The 22,182-nt window shown below is 40.4% G+C and overlaps 1 protein-coding gene across 3 annotated transcripts in view; it reads right to left on the bottom strand.

Moving 5' to 3' along the window:
* The window catches only part of TSPAN12 (tetraspanin 12), a 46,927-nt gene extending 38,789 nt beyond the window's left edge, over positions 1–8,138 (bottom strand). Inside the window, exons 1-2 of one of the 3 annotated variants that reach the window (XM_042018108.1) lie at positions 8,011–8,138; positions 7,537–7,673 (exon numbers count right to left, since the gene is read on the bottom strand). In XM_042018108.1, the coding sequence (XP_041874042.1) occupies positions 7,537–7,602 (66 nt within the window). In that variant the 5' untranslated portion in view covers positions 7,603–7,673; positions 8,011–8,138. The remainder of the gene's footprint in view (positions 1–7,536; positions 7,674–8,010) is intronic. The other 2 variants (XM_042018107.1, XM_042018106.1) reach the window with 2 other exon arrangements.
* Positions 8,139–22,182: the final 14,044 nt, after the last annotated feature.

Below are 22,182 nucleotides of genomic sequence, written 5' to 3' on the forward strand. Positions count from 1 at the left end.
TTTTACACATGAATACCCATGAGCACACAAAGATGATCAAAATGAACCTGCATTTTTATTTAAATCACATATTCCTATAAAAATGCACAAAATTAAACTGTCCCCTATACCTTGTGAAATAGCTACAAGATATTTTAAAAATTGTTATTCCTATGAGCCTTGTCTAGAGCCTACCACAGATTCAAGATGATAGAGAAGCTTCAGGGCACAGAATTGTACTGGGTACAGGGTATTGGAGATTCACGAATAATTGGATAGCTACCTTCTACAAAAGGAGATGTGAATTTAAAGGAAGGAAAAATGTACAAGTACCTACAAGTCAGATGGACCTTTCCAGTTTGCTGCAGATTGTGGTTTACCAGTATAAGCACATAGTTTCGAAGATTTCCTTCCCCTTGAGCTACAGGCTCAAATCTTATCAGCACAGGTTCGTGATTCATCAAGGTTGATGCAACAAGTTCCACAAGTTAATTGTGAGTATTACCCAAAAAATGTCTGTGGTTCACTTATTCCTGAATGCCAACTAAAAAGCATATTAATGCAATTTCTAACATTGGGGTGGGATCTTGGGTTTGGCTTTTTTCCTTTCCATCACCACATCCAACCACTGTTTTTCAGGACAGTTTTCCAGAAACTCATCCAGCAATCCATAGCTGACATGCCACTCAGGGTGAGACACATCACGTACAAAGATACTTGGGATAAAAGGTTATGTAGAGGTAGACAAAGTTGATTTAGGGCTAAACTCTACTTTGTTAGGACATAGTCTGGTAATGTAACAATGTTGTATAAATAATACAGCCTAAAGACAGCAAAAAGTAAAAGATTTCTCCAATGCCAGAATTAGAAGTACTTCTGGTCTTTTAAAACTCCTCCTATAGCTTCCTCTACTGAATGCATTCCTTTAAAAAGACAGCATATTCCCACAGAAGCCACAGTTATTTTCTTTATACAAAGAATGCTAAGAAAATAAGGTTTTAATTACGCATGTCTAAAGTGCAGTCTCTAAAATCAGAGTATATTAGCCTAGAATAATTTACAGTGCTACAGGTACCTGGCCAGGCAGTGTTCATTTCAATGGATATTATTTGCCATTTAAACTTAAAACATTGACCCAAACTTTTCATTCCAAGTATCTACAAATACCACCAACAAGAGTGGAAGTCAAAACACAGCAGAAACAACCTCTGTGCAGAATATGGTTTCACAGAAGGCAGGATAGACTGATTTCTTTCTCACGTCACAACAGACTTGAAAAATAAAGCAAAAAAAATTACAAGATTCAACACATGCATTTGAAGTTGGAGAAAACAGGAAATAAAATACCACTGTTTCCAACCATCCTTAGTTACTTCCTAGCACAACGCTCATATTCACTTGCTCTGAATTCTCAAGTAGTACACATAGGCAAAACTAGATGTAAGCGTGCAAAGCACTCAAATGGAAAACTAATTGGAAATTTGCTCCACTTTCATTTTACGTGATTTTTTTTTCTAACTTTGCTCACAAACACAAGCTCGAGATAGATGCAAACAATTTCCACTACCTGCCAGAAGTGTTTATTGGCTGCAACTGCACAAGTGAAATTAGATGGTACTGTTGAAGGAAATCTTAAACATTGCTCAACAGAAACAGCATATCTCTAGGCAAAAAAAGCTCACAAGGTGAAAGAAAAGTGGCAACATCGCTGTCTTGGCTCAAACATCCACTGACACTATTAATCATCAGTTAAGAGATCCTTACCACCTGTGACACAGTCAACTGCAACTTACAACCTTGATTTGTCCGCAACACTAGAGTACAGTCATCCTCAATTACAAGCAACAGAACGGCAGCTGCTCCTGCCTCACATGCTCACCAGAAGAAAAAAAAAATATTTTGGCAGTTTTCTCAAGACAGAAAGTCTATACAGACTTTTTCCTGCACCCTTCCTTCCAAGTTATACTTTGCTTTTCTTTAAAAAAATTGAGAAAATTAATAAAACTACTGTGTTGCTTTTAGTTGCATTTACTATCACTATCTAGTTAATCTATTTCGACTATTAATAACTTTTTTAAAGAACATACATGGCTAAGCAGCAAAGGAAAGTAGAACAGCCTTGTATGTCTCAAAACTATTGCTTTGCTTAATCCCCTACAATTGTAAGCAGCCAGGAGGCTGAATTTTCCCTGTATTCAGCACCATTTGCTGGTTCCTGTTCTAGCACAACCCACATGGGATACTTGCACTCTGGTATCTCCTGTGTTATGCCTGTGCCATTATTACAGGCTGACAATGTTCTGTGACTGAAGGTCTGCCTAGTATAAATGCTTGCAAAGGTGGTTTAACTGGGAAAATGACCACAGCAAAATATAGAACAATGGCAGCATCCCAAAGTGTGGCAAAGAGGGATTCTGTGAGGACAAGTTATAAAGTGCTCAAAATGAATGAAGATACTCATGTTACACCCAGGAATGCTACTGAGCTGGGACAGTGTCATGAGCTTGCCAATTCAGTAAAGCCCCACCAGAAGGAAAAACCCTGCAGTCTCATAAGCTGCATAAAATATATTTGCAAAGCTCAAAACTAAGTTTCTCCAAGACCTGACACACAAACTATCTAGATATAACAAAGACCAGTATTGTCACTGAGAACAGAAAAATAGTAATCAGTAGGAATACGTCTTCCCTCAAGAACCACTAAGATAGGCTGCTTAGCTAAGCACTAAGTCTTGACCACAAAACACCAAATCATGCATTTTTGGAGGTCTTCTCTTTTATTGGCTGTCCAGAATTTAATATACTGGAAATAGCAGTGTTACAGAACACAGAATCAAGTTGGATCCCTCAGTCTTGCAAATTACACTAAAAAGTGATGCCCATTCATGTATGTATGAGGATTGCAGAAGAATGAAACCAAATGTTAACTGCAGGGTTTAGTCTGAAGGATATCCTTGTACAGGACACTGTCAAAAAAAATACTGTCAAAAAAGTTAGAAGACTGAGGAAGTCCTGAATTTGCAACTTCCACTCTATGAAAGAGACATCTTGCAGTCAGATGCATGATTCAATTGACCATGGAAAAAGCTTCCAGATCAGGTCTATCACCAGCGTCAGTCACTTAATCAACAACAGTTAGAGCACTGAAAACAAATTTATGTCCATCTTGTAAGAAGAAAGGCTTTCTGCAAGTTGCAGCTCCTGAAGTACCAATCCACTCACTTCCACAAAACCAGTGTTTTTCTGGAGCACTAAAGGCAGTACATTTACTGGTCCATTACAAAAAATGATGAACCACTAAAACAGAGCCTTGGGCTTTCAGGTGACTGCTTATGGATTATTTACAGCTAAACAGACTTTAGGTCAAAAGTGACAAAGTATTATGAACAACACTTCCTGCTTGCCTCCCTCTCATGCACACACAGGTACATCACAGCTCATCAGCTGAGCCCAGTAAAAAAAGTTTATTTTCAAACAGAGCACACAGCTGTACACTTAATACTCTGGAGAACCTACAAGGATAGCAGCAGAGTGACTGATAAAAGCTCTCTCACCTCTCACTTCTCTGCTTCCATAGGCACTGAAAACAACCAAATAATGCAGACAGCAGTGTTTTGCAACCACTATCTGCACCTTCAGTTTTTCAGCAGTATTCATGATCAGACTAGCCAGTTCTGTTACCTTAAGGAGCTTCATATGCACTAGTCTATCCTCACCAAGCTGGCAATGACAAATGCTGAAGTCACACACACTGGGACGGCTGCACACTGAACACACTTCGAAGCTTACTTCAGATGTTCTCTTCTAAGAGCTTGACAGTCAGACCTTACCAGACAGTGACTACTGACTCTTGCAGAGTTTTATTCAGGACTTCAAAAGCTTCGTGCTCTCAGCTTGAAGAAAGCAATCCTTTTTGCATAATGTGTGGTTATACCTACTGCTGAACACCATCACAGTGAAACAAGAAGAGAATATCTCCTTATTCCAGCCAGGACCTGTAATCAAACCATGATTTTAAAAAGCCAACACACGCCGTTTGCACATCTTCACAGTTTTCAGCTGAACACTGATAATTGACACAGCCACTGGGCACATTATCAACAAGCTGGAAGTAATTGGGAGACAATGGCCCTTGGGAAGGAAGAAAGCACGAGAAAGCAGAAACCCCTTCAAGATCAAGCTTGGAGAGAACTACATGTCTATGTCGCAAATCAGGAGGTCCATACAGACCTTGGAATCACAGCAGCACTCTTGTGTTTACCTGTCGGGACAGAACCCACCGTTCTCAGGAGGAACATGGCTGCATCTAATCTAATCTAATCTAAACTTCCTGACATTCAGCCCATAACCTAGGTTGGTATTTATTTGCAACCAGCAAACTAAAGCTTTGCAGATGGAAGGACGGGCAACAGCAAGTGAAAACCACAAATGCCATGCCCATTCCAGTGGAGAAGCACCTGCTGCTAGGGGAACTTTCCACAGGAGAACTGTACACTGTAGGTCATGCTATGACACTCAGAAATGGCAGCAGCAAAACTTCCACTAATACGAACAGAAGAAAAGTCAAGCTCTGACAGAGGAAAAGACATGGGAGATTTCACTACAACAAGCAGCTGACAGAAGATTTATATTTAGCTGTTAAATACACATCTGAACAGAACCAGATAGGGAGTGGAAAGAGGTTCATGTTCATTCGTCCAAAGAAGTCTGATGTAACTGCTATACATTTAACTACCCACCCACCACACATACCCCTCCTTAACACACAGTTCTGGAAGACTCAAGGGTTTTCTTGCTTATTTGTTTATTTGGTTTCAGCCAAAACAATGCATTCATCTGCTTTGCAAAATCCCAAGGACTCTAAATGGACTGGCCAATTTTTCATTTGAGTTCCAACACCTGTAATTTTATACACATTATGGAAAACAGCTTTAATTCTTTGCAATATCCGTGGTGCAAGTCATCTGCTATGCTAGCATGTATTATTTATTATTTACTTTTAATATTTTTATTATTTATTATTATATTAATAACATCTTGACATGATTCAGCACCATACAGATTTCACTTAACTGTTTGGGTGTATTTTCCAGTGTCCAGGCCACAGCTAGAAAGATAAATTAAAGACAACTTTTGTACTTTGGAGACAAGATTAAGAACTTGCCATTTTATTTACCATCACTTGTTATACCATAACAGACTCAAAAGATCTTCTATCCTATTATGACTAAGGAAAAAAAAATCGCATTTGCTTAGTAAGGGGGACATTGTTATTAAAAGGGCAACAAAATCAAAAGAATGGGAAATTGTTTCTAGCAATTAATGCTTTAAACCAAATCTAGACATAACTTAAAAAGGGACAAAGCCAACAACAGGACCACTTGATAGATGCAGTTAGTGCTGTTCCCCTGACAAGCTCAAAGACGCTGCACAGCTCCATGCCTGAGGTCCACAAAAGAAACATGTGAACGAAACAATGAAAAGTGAGAAGGAGCAATCTGACATGGAAAGGAACTTAAAATTTGAGCGAAGTGGCCAGACACATTTAAATCTCCTAGGTGAGACCTTGATCTCCCTAGAGAGGTACTGCAGCATCACACACCAGCCCCCTCCAAAGAGAAGGGCAGGCCTTCCTACACAAAGAAAGCATTTCAGGACTGAAAAACGAAGCACTCAGCTCCAGCAACAAGCCTCCCATTGCCACATGACATGTAACTGACACGGCATGAAGGCATAGCCTCACGTGCAATGTGGGTACCACCTAAATGTCCACTTGAACTACAAAGAGCTGTTCCTGAATAATAAATCTGATTGTGACATAGTAGGCAACAAGAACGGAGAGCAAGGGGGACAAAGCAGTGAGTTAAGGTGCAAGTAGGAACTGTTGAGGACAGCTCAAAGCAGGAATTATGGAAACCAGAGGAAAACAGCCAACAGGCAAACAGCAGGACATAATATTTTCAACCATGTCAATGTTCACGTGAATACAAGTGAACAACTCTCATAGTACGTGTATAAAAATCCGAAGCTGAACTCAGGGCAGCTGAGGCCAGGCAACCTTCATCTTAAAAGAAAACACAGGAGTTTATATTTTGTACAGAGTCCAGCAAAAATCATGATAATGCTAGAAACAATTACATTTTTTTTCTTCAGAAAGTTTTCCTCATCTTCTATTAAAAGATTTTATTCCTACACAGACTAAGGAAATAATTTATTTTTCATCTCTACTAAATACAATATACAAAGTTACATACTTTCAACAGATTTTCAGATCACTTTCATTACACAAAAAGTACCATTATGTTCCAAATGATGTTGAAGAGTTTTCTCTCTCATTCATATTCTGATTTTCACTTAGTTTTCTGTAATCATGGAACTTTATCTCAATTCCAAACCCCCTGCTTTACAGGGACACCTTTCACTAGAACAGGTGGGTTGCTCAAAGCTTGAACACTTCCAGGGATGGCCAGACAAAATTTCTCTGGGCAACCTGTCCCAGTGACTCACTACTATCACACTAAAGAATTTCTTCCTTTGTAATATGTAATGTAAACCTACTCTCTTCCAGTTTGAAGCCATCCCCCCTTGTCCTGTCACTACATGCTCCAGTAAATAGTCCCTCTTCACCTTCCTTGTAGACTCCCTTCAGGCCCTGGAAGGCCACAATTAGGCAACCTCAAAGCCTTCTCTCTTCCAGGCTGAAAAATCCCAATCCTCTCTGCCTTTCCTCCCAGGATGAGTGCTCCACCCTTCTAAACATCTTGGTGGCCCTCCTCAGGACCCACTCCAACAGGTCAATGTCCTTCCTGTCCATCCAGAGCTGAATACAGGTGGAAAAAAAAAAAACAGATATAAACTAGGTTTGGTCCCAGCCCATGTATTATCCCTGCATCAGTCAAGTCTACAGACCTCAGGAGCCAGCCCTTATGAACAGGTATGGGACATCATCCCTTTTGTTGTCTTACCCTTGTCATGCACAAATCTCATCTATTCACGTCAAAGAGATTTCATTTGTTGTAAGTGAGTCAGGACTCTGAAAATATCTATCCTGCTGTTTCTCCAGAGCTCCGAAAGTTTAAGCAACAAGAGTTCATCACACCCACTTGTGCTGAGAGTGAGAAACCCTGCTGCTATAAACACAGCTTTTACTGAAATCCTCAAAACAAAAGGGCCCTTGCCTGCCAGTTAGGATCTGGCCACCGAACGCACAAAAAACTCTGGGCAGACTACTCAAATACCTGAGAGAGACTGGAGTTCATCTTGGGTCACAGGATGCTCTGAAACTCACCCAGTCAAGAACCCGCCCGTGAATATTCCCCTCTCTACATATAACAAGTACACAAATTCCCACGTGTAACCCTAATTCAATTTCACTTCCCACTGGTTTCCAGAGGCATTTTTTTCCCCCCAGTAAACAGTACTCCCTTGCGGGAGCTGTCTGGCACGGGGCCAAGGGCACCAGGGCGGTACCTCCTGCCCCCCGGCACCGTGCGGGCAGCCCGCGGCCGTGCCCGCCCTGCGCCTCCGGGACGGCACCTGCCCGCGCCGCTGCACTCACCCAGAAGAGCAGGTTGAGGGCGTAGAGCAGGCAGCGCAGGCACTTCACCGAGTCCTCCCTGGCCATGGCGAGCCCCCGCGGGACACAGCCCCATCCTCTCACCACATCCTCCCTCCCGAGGCCGGGCCGCCGGCGCCCTGCAGGGGAAGAGGGATGGGCGAGTCCGCCTTGTAGAGGGACCAACCTGCAGGTGGAGGCGGTGGAGCCGCGCCGACCCCGGACCGGGCGCGCCCCGCGGAGACCCTCGGCAGCCTCCCTTCCCCTCCCGCCCCGCCCGGAGACAGCGATGGGCCAGCTGTTCTCATAAAAATAACAAATCCCCGGGCAAGGAGAAGCCGCGGGCTACCCCAGAGGCACAGCGGAGCTGAGCCGAGGGCAACGGAGGCACGGCCCGGGGGCGCCGGGTCCCTCCCAGACCAGGATGGACGCGCTGCCTTGGGGAGGGAGGGCGACCGGGGGACAGCTGCCACTTACCGCCCGGGCACCTCCCGCACTCACTTGCTCCGGCAAGGACTCATGGGGCCCGGGCGCGGCAGCGCAGCACGGAGCCGCGGCGCCCATGCCCTGCGGCGGGCGCGGGGGAAGGTCCGGTCCGGGGGAAGGTCCGGCCCGGCCCCGCGCCTGCCCCGGCCCCTCCGCCCCGCCCGCAGCGCTCCGCCGGCCCGCGGCCCCGCACCCCGCGCATGCGCCGCTGCCCGCCCGGTCCTAGCGCCGCCGCCAGCGCGATCCCGGAGCGGGCAACCTCCGGCAGGGCCGTGCCGCTGGTTCCCGGGCAGGGCTGTACCCGGGCAGGGCCGTGCCGCTGGTTCCCGGGCAGGGCTCTACCCCCGGCAGGGCCGTGCCGCTGGTTCCCGGGCAGGGCTCTACCCCCGGCAGGGCCGTGCCGCTGGTTCCCGGGCAGGGCTCTGCCCCGGCAGGGCCGTGCCGCTGGCACACAGCCTTCTGCCCGGTACCCTCGTTGTGGCGGGCCGTCGGGGCTGGTGGCCTTTTTTCCTTCAGGAGAGATGTTAAGCAATGGAGTTGAATGTCACGAAACCCCCTCTCTTGTGGCATGCTGGCCCAGGGCGGCAAATGCCACACGAAACACCATCGCAACCTTTCAGAGGCGTCTCACAAAGTCTCAGGGTCTTTGCACCGGAAATTAAACTTTGCCAACATCAAACCTGAATCTCGTCATTAACAACCCAGCAGCCAGTCCCACTGCTAAACAGCAAATTTAGAAAAGCAACCGTATTGGAGATATATTATTCCAGCAACGGTCAAAATCTGCAATTATTACTTAGGAAAAATGGCCGTTGATTTGCCCCGTAATGTGCATGGTACTTACAGATGCCACAACTGAGCTGGAAAAAGTCATCCTTCCTCTGAAATGCATTAGTGTGTGTGCATCTGGTGATCAGGGTAGAAATTGTATAGAATCACAGGATGGGTTGGGTTGAAAGGGACCTTGCAGCTGATCTAGTTCCAACCCCCCTGCCATGGGCAGCAAACACCTTCTACCAGGTTGCTCAGAGCTCCATCCAGCCTGGCCTTGAACACCTCCAGGGATGGGATATCCACAGCTTCTCTGGCAACCTATTCCAGTGCCTCACTGCCTTCATAGTAATGAATTTTTTTGCTAATATCCAATCTAAACCTTCTCTCTTTATTTGTTACTGATGTCAGTATTGTTACAATGTGTGTATATATAGGCATATTTCAAAATTAAGAATTACAGTTTAAAATACAAGAGTTACATGCAGATTAGCAGCAAATTTTCCATTAATACATATAAAGGTGTTGCAGTGCCACCATCACAAAAATTAGAAGAAAATATACTGAAAAATATTTTGTAACCAGAACAGGAAAATACTCTTGAGTTCATGTTAAATAAAGATTGTTTTAACAACTGCTAGTGAAAGCTGAGAAATAGGAAAAAGGATGTAATGGATAAAATCTAGCTCTTGTAAGGCCAAAGAAAAATCTGTTTCTTGAAGAAACAATGACTTGGAAAAAACCACACAAAGTCCAGATATTCAAATGCTTATCATTGAAGTTGCTGGTGGAATCCTAATTCAGTTTTAATTTCACTGTTTCATGCCATTAGTAGTGAACTGGAGCAGACAGACTCTTCAGGTGTATTTGCTCCTCCTTAAAAAGAAAGTAAAATGGACATGGAAGGACATAAAATCCCATGCAACAAGGATTTTATGACAAATTTATAGAAGTGAAAATGGTAGTAAAGATAAAAATAGTTTAGAATATTACAGAAATGTGTGTGAAGATTTTTCTTCCTTGAAATTTGCTAAGTTTTAACTGCTATTTTGATCCTCTGTGAAATCAAGAGCCTCTCTGGGAAGTGTAGTATCCACATTTAAAATCTTCAGTGAATGTTCATAATTCCATACCTAAATACGGCAAATTGAGCTGCAACAGATACAGTTAAAAGGTGACATTGTACATTCATTCTGCTGTTTACATACCATTCATTCTTTTTGTTACTAAAGACTTCACATGAACACAGTCAGTTAGATCTTGAACAGGTATGGTATTTTCAGTGAACCTATGCCACTTTACAAAAACAGTGTCAGTTTACAACAAAGCTCCAGCCTTGGCTGAGAACAATCCAATCTGATCTAAACCAACATAAAAATAACTGAGGTTGTGTTTGTGTTATTGATTGTTCCTGGGAAGACAGCAATTGCATGAGCAAAATTTTATAAAATATGCACTACAAAAATATTTATTTATCTTACACTAAGTGATTTTTCTTTAAACATGCCTAAAATAGCATACAAGAATTTCTCTTACTTGTTTCATATATTTTTGGCTTAATGTGAAACTATTCCTAAAGTGTGATAAGGAAATTAAGGAAAAAGAAAAACAGTCTCTTAGACATCTTACATGTTAAAAATTCTGCTAAAAATTAAATGCTAAAACTTCAAGATTTTGTGTCTCTGAGTCTTCATTCTTTGAGGTCTTTGGTCATAAAACACTCTCAGACTAATTTTTAAAAATTCTGTTGCAACAACTTCGTCACAAATATAAAGAGGGTCCCCTAGTTGGTTCAACAATTTTTCTGTCATTCTGTTGTTAGCTAAATCATTAGCTGTCCAAAAGAGATTTTGCTCAAAACCGAAGGAAAACAGGTCCTATTTATGAATGTCTGCTAAACACTATAGGGGCAAGAGCAAGGTCTCTTTGGAATACTGCTTTCTACCAGGCCGTCAAGCTTTGTGAAATTTCCTTGACGTCAACACCGGGAAAGAAATACAGAGGCAGTTCCCATACATTCTAAAAAGTAACCTGTTTATTTAAAGCAAGACAAGAGAGCATTTTTTACAAACAGAAGTGTAATGGTGAAGCTCCTTACAACTTCTTGAAATAAGTGTTTGCTGTTAGCAAGTAATGCTTATTTAAAGCACAGAGACTTATGAACATGGAAAGCCTTGTTGACTGGTATTTTTTGCTTGGATTCTCTGATGCCTAATAAACTACAGTCTGAGAAGCTTTCTTTTCTGTCACAGGGCATCCACAATAGCTTTCTAATATGAATTCTCTAGATTTAAATAAAATGTTAATGATACAGTCTTTCCATCAATGACAGAGGAGGGGAATGGAAATTCAATTAGGTCCAATAATCTCTTTTTCCTCTGCTTATCTGCCTATTTTAATTCGATGTATGGAAACTCAGTATCTGTAAGTTAGCTCCTCTTTGTCAAATGTGCTTGAAATTGGCCGACAAGTTCAAAAGCTACTAGAAGAGTGTGGATTGGCAGATACTAAGTGTGCATGAATACAACAGTATGGTCTTGTAAGCCCTTCCTCATGAGGAAAACTGAATAAAAGAGAAGTGGGTATTAAAGACACCCATCCAGCACATAGCTGAAAGTGTCTTTAATTTAAACTATGTGATCAAGTGGGATAGCATTAGGCATACATGTAAATTTATAGCTGATAATTACCTGTTAATATTTGGCAGGAAACTTCATCACTGAAAAAGCAACGAGTTAAAGTAATGACCTTTTATATGCCACCATAACATTTAAAATTACTCAGATGAGCATTGAATGGAGGACCATGCACATGTGAATGTGATGCACATTCTGTGATATATCTACTCAACTTGGTCTACTCCAATGAGCGAATTGTTCATGGACAAATTTATTTCCAAGATTTTAGTATAAGCTAGAAATATGTTTGGTAACACCATGGCAGTTCTTAATGAGTTAATAATTTTTTTCCAGACACATTGTCTGTTAGATGTCTGAAAATTCTGTGAACACTTTAATTTTCATTATATTTGCAAAGTTTCAAGGATGCTTAAGTCATTCCTTTTTACATATAGCTTTTAAATTCCAAGCCCCCGCCAGGTATAGCCTGGGCAGGCAAGTTCTAAACTGCCCTCTGTCTGCAGTGAGTAATTGGTGTGACTGACTGTGCCAACACTGAGCTCAGGATGGATTTCTGAAGCTAGCTGGTGGCTTGTCAGTGTCTCAGGTAGGCATCTCATCACTTGGTCTTGCTTTCTCAGTCCTTTACTTGATTATAATGATACTGTGTACTTTGGTCCTATGTGCTTAGCTTAGCTCTTTCTCAGCTTTGCTCCTTAGCCTAGACTCAGACTTACTTAATTTCCTTTCCTTTGTTCCTTTAGCTGTTTTCTCTAGAACACTTCTCTGTATGCTTCCCTTCTTCTGCTCTTTGCTTGGTACCTTTCTTAACTTTTCCAGGGCCCGGTTTACCTTGTTTTTAAACTTGGTTCTTGTCTGGTCATCAGCACTGGTTATGACTGTATGCCCAATGAATATCCCCCTCTAATGACACGTTTAATATCAAGGGCAGGATGGAGGTTTGTTTAGGAGCAAAATTATCAGATACACAAACGTCTTTTAAACTGAAGGTGTTCTAGTTGGCTCAGGAATTACCTGTCTTGTAAATGCATGTTTGTAACAGGACCCAGCATTGCTACCATGAGGTAAAAGTTCCCTTCTTTCTTTTGAAATAAGGACATCAAAAGGCACCAACTTCTTCCTGTCTCTAGAGCTTGGTTTTACTTGAACATGTAACCAACAGTCTGGAATAAGGCAGCACTTGAAATAAATAAAATACAGAAGATTAACAAGAGTAAGCAATTAAAATCATAGTCTTGAGAACATTGGCTTAATGGGCTCTTGCAAATGGTCTTCCCTGCTTTCTAGCTCAGCAACTTTCCTGGGCTCTCTGAATTGAAATAACACCTCAGCAGGTTTTTTTCTGGGATCTAGATGAATAAAACCCTGAGCAACATGACCTCACAGCTGGTCCCTGCAAACCTAGGTTACTCTCTAAACCTATGTTTCTGCCTATTTCCTTTCTTTCTCCTGTCCTGGCCATTGGTATCCCTCGAGAATCACCTCTGGGTCACACTTTGACTGGGGAGCAATATCCTCCTTCTTACTTAACTGGAGAACTTAGCAGTGACAAGGCAAACAAGTGTCCTTATGGTGGGGACCCCAGATCTGCATGTGATACTATGGATGGGGTCTCACCAGAGCAGAGCAGAGGGGCAGAATCCCCTTCCTCAGCCTTGCTGCCCACACTGCTGATGCAGCCCAGGATACATTTGGCTTTCTGGGCTGTGAGCGTACCAGGTCATGTTGAGCTTCTTGTCCATCAGCACCCCAAAGTCCTTCTTTTCAGGGCTGCTCTCAATTCATTCTCTTCCCAGCCTCTATTTATGCTTGTGATTTCCCCAACCAACGTGCAGGACCTTGCACTTGGCCTTGTTGAACTGCATGAGGTTTGCACAGGCCCACCTCTGAAGTCTCCTAAATTTCAGTTCCTTGCCAGAGATCTTCAGAGTCCTGTGGATTATAGTCCACACTTCCTTTTCGGGCACAACAGAGGATTTTATGTGAGCAAAGAGCACATTTTATTATCTGTGATGTGTCAACAGCACTGCTAGTTATCAAGGTTGCTGACACTTCTTATCATAGAGCCCTGGTACTGTAGGGAAATACAAAGGAGATCCCATCACTTGACAGTAGCCGCTTTGGAGAACTGTAGTCAGTCTCCACTGCAAAGTTCCTGTGTGGCAAATTTCTTTAATCACATTTTTCACCAGGTGGTTATTTTGTTCTCTCTTTTCATTGTCCGGCTTGAGATCTCACAGGCTGGTTCAGAGAAATGCTTAAACATTCACAACTATATCTGAAGCTACTGGGAACTGCCCTTTAAAAATAGGAAATGTAACTCATTGTGAACTACTCAGGTGGATTAGCTTGAATTCTCAGATACTTGTGTTGTGAAGCTTGAATTTCCCAGCTATAGGGGAAGAGATGATGAAACTCTGTTCTTTCAGAGAAACGTGGAGGAATGCTTGTGAAATGTGTGCTATGAAAGTCACAGAACAGGTCAGCAGGAAATGTATAGCTGTCCTAACAGCTAAACACGTAATAGTGGAAAGTATATAGACCTCATGCTGAATGAAACTAAAGCAATATACTATAGGAATATACTAAAAAGCTCATTCTTTGCACATAATGAAGCAGGGGTCAACGAGAAAAATGTGTATGGTTGTATAAAGCTGGTGTCATAATTTAATAAGGGAATAAAGATTCACAAACATCTTTAACTCTGACACTTACTTATTTTTCAGTGTTTGATGAATTATCTCTTAGGGCAGTTTTTCTTTGGGAAGGTGCATATGAAATAGGTTTTTATAGCAGAGTCTCTTGCCAGCTAAAGTGAATATGCTGCTCTGCACATAGCTGGTCTTCGGTACACCTTTTACACCTTGTTGTTCCATCTAACTACGCTGGAATTCAGAGCTAACAGGATTCAGAACTCAAGTCTGATTAAGAAGTAGCAGAGAACTTACTAGTTGTGATGAAATCAAATCTGGTGTTACTTAAGTAATCATCAGTTTCTTTGCAGCCTTACAAGGAAGGGGTAAGTCTCCCCTTCTTTGCATTTGTTTCTCCTTCTTCCTTTTTCTTCTTGTCCTTCTTTTAATCTCCACTTTTTTTCTTCTCCTCTTCTAAATATCCTCTACTGCTATATGTTTTTCCTTTTTAGTTTTAGTATCTTGTCCAGATTCTTCTCTGCATTGAGATTGTTAGTCAGGATACATTTTAAAAAATGTCTGAGGTGAGGCTGTTTCTGGATCACTTGCATGGTTTAGGAAAGTTATTCTCCAGTTCAGTACTCCTCCTAAAAAGACCACACACTGCTCCTCTCCCTCCCTCCAAAGGCAGGTCCAAAAGCCAAAGATCACAGGCTGAGATAAGAACAATTTACTGGAAACGGCAATGAGATAAGAAAATGAACAGTAGCAGCAACAATATCAGTAACAGAAAGTATAAGACAAAGAAACAAAAACACAGAGAAACCCCTGACAGTAAATGAGTACTGGACAGTTGCACCCATCGGCCATATTTTCTCCACCAGAAGGAATGCCCTTCTGGGAAGTCAGAGTCCCTTTCCCCCACCCCGGCAATGACAGGGGGTGGTATGGAATAACAGTAGGGTCTGGCCACGCACCTTCCCGGCTATCGCAAAAACTTAACCCTGTCCTGGCTGAAACCATGACAATCACTTGCACCAAAGTCTTCTGATGACAAACCTGGAGCGACAATGCCTGAGATGCCTTAACACAAATGGTGTGCTTTTCTCCTTGGATCTAAAAGTCCCCCTGGCTGGCTCACAGTTCCTATGAAAATTGCTGCTGAAACTGTAATTGGAGGCTTGAGTGAGATGCCAGTGAAAGCAGGACACAAAAATGACATAAATAAGTAGAGATTAAAGTAGAAATAAGTAGAGATTAAAAGACATTAAGAATAGGTAAGACAAAGGAGAATAAAAATCTGGAGAATGATGGAGGGATGTTGAGGTTTGAAAAAGAAAACAAGAAGACATCTCTTATGAAGAACTATCTATTACTTTGTTATTATTACAAAGTTTGGCAGGAAGTATGAAGCGAAAATGCTTTAGACTGAAGTCCTTCATAGAAGGAAAGAAAAGTAAGTTGTCTGTCTACAATTTTGTTCTAATTCTAATGAAGCTCTTTTCCATATCACAAGACACAGATTTTACCATGGCTTTTTAACTCTGATGTGTGATAACTGGATCTCTGTAGGAGAAAAGGTATACTCCTGCCAAGATGCTTATCTAAGCAAAAAACTTATAAAAGGCATGTAAAATCTTTATGAGAAGGATGCCTGTCAATTCATCTTTTCCTTTATGGAGTATCTTAAACAGTGAAATGGCAGGTTTTAATTGCTTTGAACTTATGTGTGGAAGATAGTTAGGTATCTAAGCTCAAACTGTTTTTCTCCACAGAATGATGAGTGAGACCAGGGTTACTACCATATTTTTCCTTCACATTATAATCAGTCTCACATTTCTGCAATATGAAGGACTGTACAAATGAGTTATTAGGCTACTGCCACGAGAGTCAGCAAGTAACTAGCTTTCATTACAGTTGGAATCAGAAATTATCTTTAACAGGACAGTGGATGACTGTGACTTCCTTGACATTTCCTTCTACTTCCTGCAAGTTATCTGAAGTAGGTGGCTTGTGCCCTAAATCTGAGCCATCTCTGTGCTAGTGTTTTTTAAGTAGTTTTGCATAGGTTCTGATTTTTCCGTGAAGCCTCTATACCCTTGCTGCAAGACAAACAGCATTACTTAATAAATAGATACAGCAGCAATATTGTACAGCTTCAAATGAACACAAAACCTCATTATATTCTCAAGTACTTGTAATTCTCAAGTATTTTGAATTTTAAATAGGCAGCTGAGAATGTATGGCATTTTTTGGTTAAAATTCCACCACAACGAGTCTCTTTATAATACCTTTCCTAAATGTAGCCCATTTTTCAAGGGTCAGTTGGCTGCTTGTCATGTAAACAATGTGTTATTGAAATGTTGATGGATTACTCCCATGGACGACACCCCGGTGAGGGACTGAGGAATGGTCCTGGATTTGCAATGCAGACATAAGCATGCAGAACTGGACTGCCACTCAGTGGTGCAGGACATCATCCGTTCTTGTGCCACCACCCTTTGGCACTGACATGGTTGATCACAGCTACATCATCCACCACACAGATATACTGGGCACAAACAGGGCTACAGAACTGCTGTAAAACTTTAGTATAACATCCGAGCAATGCCAGAATGAGTATAAATCAACTTTGTAGGCAATTCTGAAAAATACAGTTAGAGAGCCAAACGCCTTAAAGCTCAATTTTGTGCAACACTAGAACACCATTATTAAAGAGAATTGTCTGCTTTGAGCTAATGTATCAGTGACTTGGACACTTACCCACTGTCATTTATCCATGATTTTCTATGGAAGATATTAAAATGGCATTTCAGTCCCAGGGGATTGCTTATCAAAGAACTATTACTTCGCTACTACACCATTGCGATGCTTTTGATAGCTATGACATGCTTTAATTTGAATTGTCTTCTCTGTTTGTGCCACACTAGTATGTATCAGATCTTTCAGGATCAAAGGATATCTTACTGTGCTTCAGAAACTCATTAAATCTATATTTGTAAATAAAGCATTTGTTCCACAGCACTAGGTGTCCTTGAACCACTAAAATGAACAGCTCTGCAGGACGTGTCCTAAATGTACTCAAGGCTCCAGTGAGTAATGAAAATGTGACTCGTCTATTAAGTGTCTTGGGAACAACTTGTTATGGCCTATAAAGCTGTAGAAAAAGTGCACACAGTGGTATTCCCAGAGCTGAAACACAGATCTAATTAGACTCCCATAAAATGTCTTATTCAAGACTGAAAAATTGCTAACTGATCACAAAGTTTGCTTTATAGATTAATAGGCTAGTTTAATAGCTATATAGCTGTGTATGAACTACTTCTTTATGCACTTCGTTGTACAGATATAAATTGCTTTGGCTTTTATGTAATATATTTAATATATTTATGTTTATATTGCTGCTATTTTTGCAAATGAGACCTGCCTCAGGTAACCTTTTTAGCCCGTGTTTTCTTTCTTTTTTTTTTAAATGAACGAAAAAGAAGTCAATCTGTTTTCCAAGTCAGAATTCATTTTCAGGTTTATCAGCAGCTGAATACCTAGACTGGTATTCATGCTTCCTAATTATTGAAAAATATTTAATTCAATCCAGTAATACATTAAATTCAGAAGCAGAACAAATTTTATACGCAGCAGTATTTTAGACACAAAACTGATTAAAATAGTAATAGACCTTTCGGGGACACATCTGGGGACATCTCGATTTCTAAGGAGTTACAGGATCTGGGAGATAGGCAAAAAGAACTTCATCTGTGTCTCATCATAACAACACCTTCTTTGTACTGGTGCTACAATGATTAGGGCTGGCCACAGCCTTGCACTGAGCATCAAGAATATGCTTTCCAGTTTCTGGAACTTGGGATGGCAGTTTCATTGCAGCATGTTCAACTCTGTTGTCATAAAAAATCCTCTGTTGCCTATAAAATCCATGTCCTAAATAGTAACTAACTACAGGACAATGAAATTTTTTTATATGGCTCTATAAACTAATGAGTCCACACCCATGTCAAAATCTAATGCCAGATGTTATGTTTGACTATTAGCAAGCCAAGAGAAGCACAGAACATTTTCTTGAGAGGGAAAAGCTGCACTGGCAACAAATTTTGAGAAGACTAGAGGTAAAGGGGAGTGGAAGTACAATTTCAACAGTAGAGTAACACATTTTAATTTTTTAAGTATGAAGGAAGACAGCAATCACTTCAGAAAAAAAAGAATCTGAAAAAACATGTTAAAGCTAGTCATCGCATTTCTTGCCAAAACATCCATTCAGTTTCTCTTCATTAAAACTCTGATCAGTCTAGGAGATGACCATTCAAACTATTTTTGACCAGTCACTGCTGTTTCCAACATGCTTACTGGCTTTATGTTGGCTTTTCATGAGTGACCATGACTTTTCAGTACTCTCTTTTCAGTCTTCTTTCATGTCTACTTGTGTTATTCTGTGCCATGTTTCCCCTCTTCTCTTTCATACCTATAAATCTATTTTTATTCTTCCCCCAGTGTTATAATCAACAATTTCCTTTCATTTTCTGTATCCTGAATTCCACTAGACAAATCTTACGGCAACTTAGGGATCCTCAATGTACGCTTTTCCATTCTTCTTTTATTTCTCATATTGACAGTTTTTATGTTATCTGTCTTTATTTTTTCAGAAGGTTAAATAATTCTTTAATTTTCCAGTAAGCACTCCTCAGTAAAACTTTGCTTCTACCACCACATGCTTCTTCATGTAAGAGGAATCATCTCCTAAAAACTCCTCTCTTTCTATATTTGCCCATTTGCAGTCCACACTGGTGCCTTCCTTCTCTGAAGTCATGAGATGATTAACTTGCAGCTGGAACTGAGCAGGATTTTTCAAACCATTATATATAAACTGTTAAGAACGTACTTTACTTAGCTACATGGGAAGAAGGAAACCTTCCCGGCTGTCCAAATAACAAAATAAAAATTTAGGTGGCTGAACAACAAAGAGGAAGTTATGTTAGACATGATCCCAGTTTAAATGTATATCTGATTATTTACAGTTGTGTTGGTGTTTTTTCATGCTGTTGTCAGTCTTATATATAACCTATATACTTACATGGTCTACTCTTACACATTGACACTTTGTCACCATTGTTTGTTACTCTTTCCTAAACCTGAGAGCATGAAGGTTTAAGAATTTTTTGTTAATGCTGTTAGCTGGTCACTAAGCTTGAATGATAAAATTTTATGAAAATTATAATCTGAATTGTTACAAGGTTTATGTTCTTTATGAACAGCACTATATCTTGTACATTTTTCTTTCAAGAAAATTTTATAATACAAAGAATGAAATAAAAGCTCTTTCATATGATGAAATTTATGTTCACTGAAGGAAGCATCATTTGATAGCAGTCTGAATGCAACAGAGTAGTGGCCATGCTCAAATGACAAGTAACAGGTTCTGTGCTACCTTGAGTCCCCTCTCAAACTAACCATTTTCTACAGTAGCTTTCTTCCATAAAACACAGTGTGGCATCAGTGATGGACCTTTTATGGGATTACCATTATTTATGCAGAGTCTTAAGTAGTAAAGTCTCCACTGGGAGATATTTGCCTCGCATTATCTTCTGAAGATATGTAGAAAAAGTACATACATACTTTGTGTCTTACTTTACTTTTTTCTATACAAGTAATGATAGGAATGAAAGAGTTTTATTACTAAAACAGGATGGAAATGATTGAAAAGTTGTGCAAGTGAAGCTTATCATCCTTCAATCCACAGATGTTATGCTTCATGTTCACTGCATGCTGTAAAATACTTGGAACATATGGGAAAATTGAAGGTGATTAAGATAAAGCTATTACAAAGCCTGATTTTGCCATTCAATGTTGTGTCCATAATAACTCCTTGCATCATATGGCACCTGTGTATATGATGCAAAGACATTTCTTAAAGTTGCACAAATACTAATTAACATGAGAGGCAAACTTGTGTATCTTTTATCAGTGTGAAGTGAGTTTTTTATTTCTATTATAATAACAGAATTTTCCATAATTCACTGGGTATTTAAGATGTGACATTGTAAACAAACTATAATTCACAAGGGGAAAACATAATATTTAAAGATGGGGGAAAAAGGTTTTGTGAGAAAGGAGGAGAGCAGTGGGTTAAAGGGACAGCTGGTGTGTGTATGTTACCTGATATGGGAGTTCTGCTCTCTGTTACTATTTTGTCACTGCTGTAGTAAGGCAGTAAATGATAGCTACCAGTAATTCACTGAATAAGGGATGTGTCTTATCCATCTGTATCCATGCGTTCAGCCTTCCTGTGAACATACTGTGGAGCAGTCTCTACAGAAAATCCCTCAGAACTTGCCAGAGGTGAGGAGATTAGCAGGGTTCTACAGAAATTACTTTAAAACTAACAGAACTTATATGTGTGTTTTTTATTTTTTGACACTATCTCACAAGATTACATAGTGTGACTATTACTTCCTCATGTAATCTCTAAGATAAATTAAAAAACTACAACAAAGTTATAACATTCCATTAAATTCTATAGCTTACCTCTTTGATGTTCTCTTTGTTCTTTTTCAACTCAGTCATATAAAAATTTTGTACAAAACCACACAGATGTCTTCACTGAAAATAAGCGTTCTTTTCTTTTCCTATCCCTTTCAATTTCTGAATCTGTAAGTCTATATTGTGTCAACTGAAATGAATTATGCAGGGACAGATAATGAAAAATAGTATTATGAACAAGTGCTGAGTACCACTGCCACAGCAGCACATGTACATATACATGTGCATTCACACACACATATATACATATATAGAGTGGATGTGTGTTTGAAAGAGGGTCATTAAAATTCAGTTCTGAATGAGTGATTAAAGCTGAACTCAACATCAGATGACAACAGCTGTCCTTGATTCGTATGTGCTGAACTAAAAATCCATAAAATATATTTATTCTTAATAGTGAATAAGTTCTTACATCTCTGAAACAGGCAACAGACACAAAATACCACCAAACTGTACTTTAATTGCATGTGACACTACATACAAAGACATTTAGCTCTGGCTACTATGAATTTTTGCAGGACCGTGTAAAGTCTTTGAAGACTGATGTGACCTGCACTTGTCTTCTTTTAAACGGTTTGATGTGACCATATCACTTGCTGCCTATTTAAGAAAATGGGCCTGTATTTTTGAAAGGAAATACCAAGGAATGACTATGCATTAGCTTTATGCAGCTAACACTGATTGAAAATAGAAAAGGGAGAACATTCACAGTAAACAAATACCTGTATAGGTGTATTTTAGTTTTAGGTATCTATATAATAACTTTCAGTCCTAGCATGATAATTTAATCTTCTTTCCATTCTGTTCTAGCTTGTTCCAAACATTGTCCCATTTGGCACAGAAACTTTTACTTCAGAAAGTTCTCTGTTGGAAACCAAATATTTTTCTTTCCAGGGGCAGACATTCCTCAGTCAAGTTCAACAAAGTGAACCACAAGAGACCTGTCTCTGTTGTCCAAGCTAGCAAGATACATTTATGAGCCAGCATCAGTAAATAAAGAAGGCAGGCTACAGCTGTCCTCCAGCACTTGAGGTCACTGAGCAATTCCAGAACCACAAGTCAGTGATTTAATGGAATTCCCCATTCAGACAATTATGGCACATTTGACCATATCACAACATAAAATGCTGGATTCTTAGTGCAATCACACACCACCTCCACCACCAACAGAAAAACCCCAAACAAACAAACAAACTGCCGTGAATCAGGTTTTTCTGTCTGGCATCTCTTACATAATTTTTTTTTTGCAGTTGTGTAATTGAGTACAGAAAGATTCAGAGAGAGAAATTCTTTGAATATGAATTATCATGTGCCTTTTAATGAGCTCCACAGCCTACCATAAACCATGTATCTGATATGAGCCAAGGCCGTTTTCTGAAAGGGGGGCATGCAGCAGTGGCAAGGAGAGGTGCTGGGAAGTGCCCACGAGAAAACAGGCCCCTGTAAGGGCATGCTGACAAGAGACTAGAAAGTAATTCCTGTGAGCAGTCAGAATGTGCTCTAACCTGAAGGGCTAGCTGTGAACCCTGCCAGTCACATGGCTGAGTAGAGATAAAGAAATAAAAGTAGAA

The sequence above is a fragment of the Corvus kubaryi genome, unplaced genomic scaffold (assembly GCF_017639235.1).
Source record: "Corvus kubaryi isolate FWS band 111438036 unplaced genomic scaffold, C.kubaryi_AGA036_p1.0 137, whole genome shotgun sequence".
NCBI lineage: Eukaryota > Metazoa > Chordata > Aves > Passeriformes > Corvidae > Corvus > Corvus kubaryi.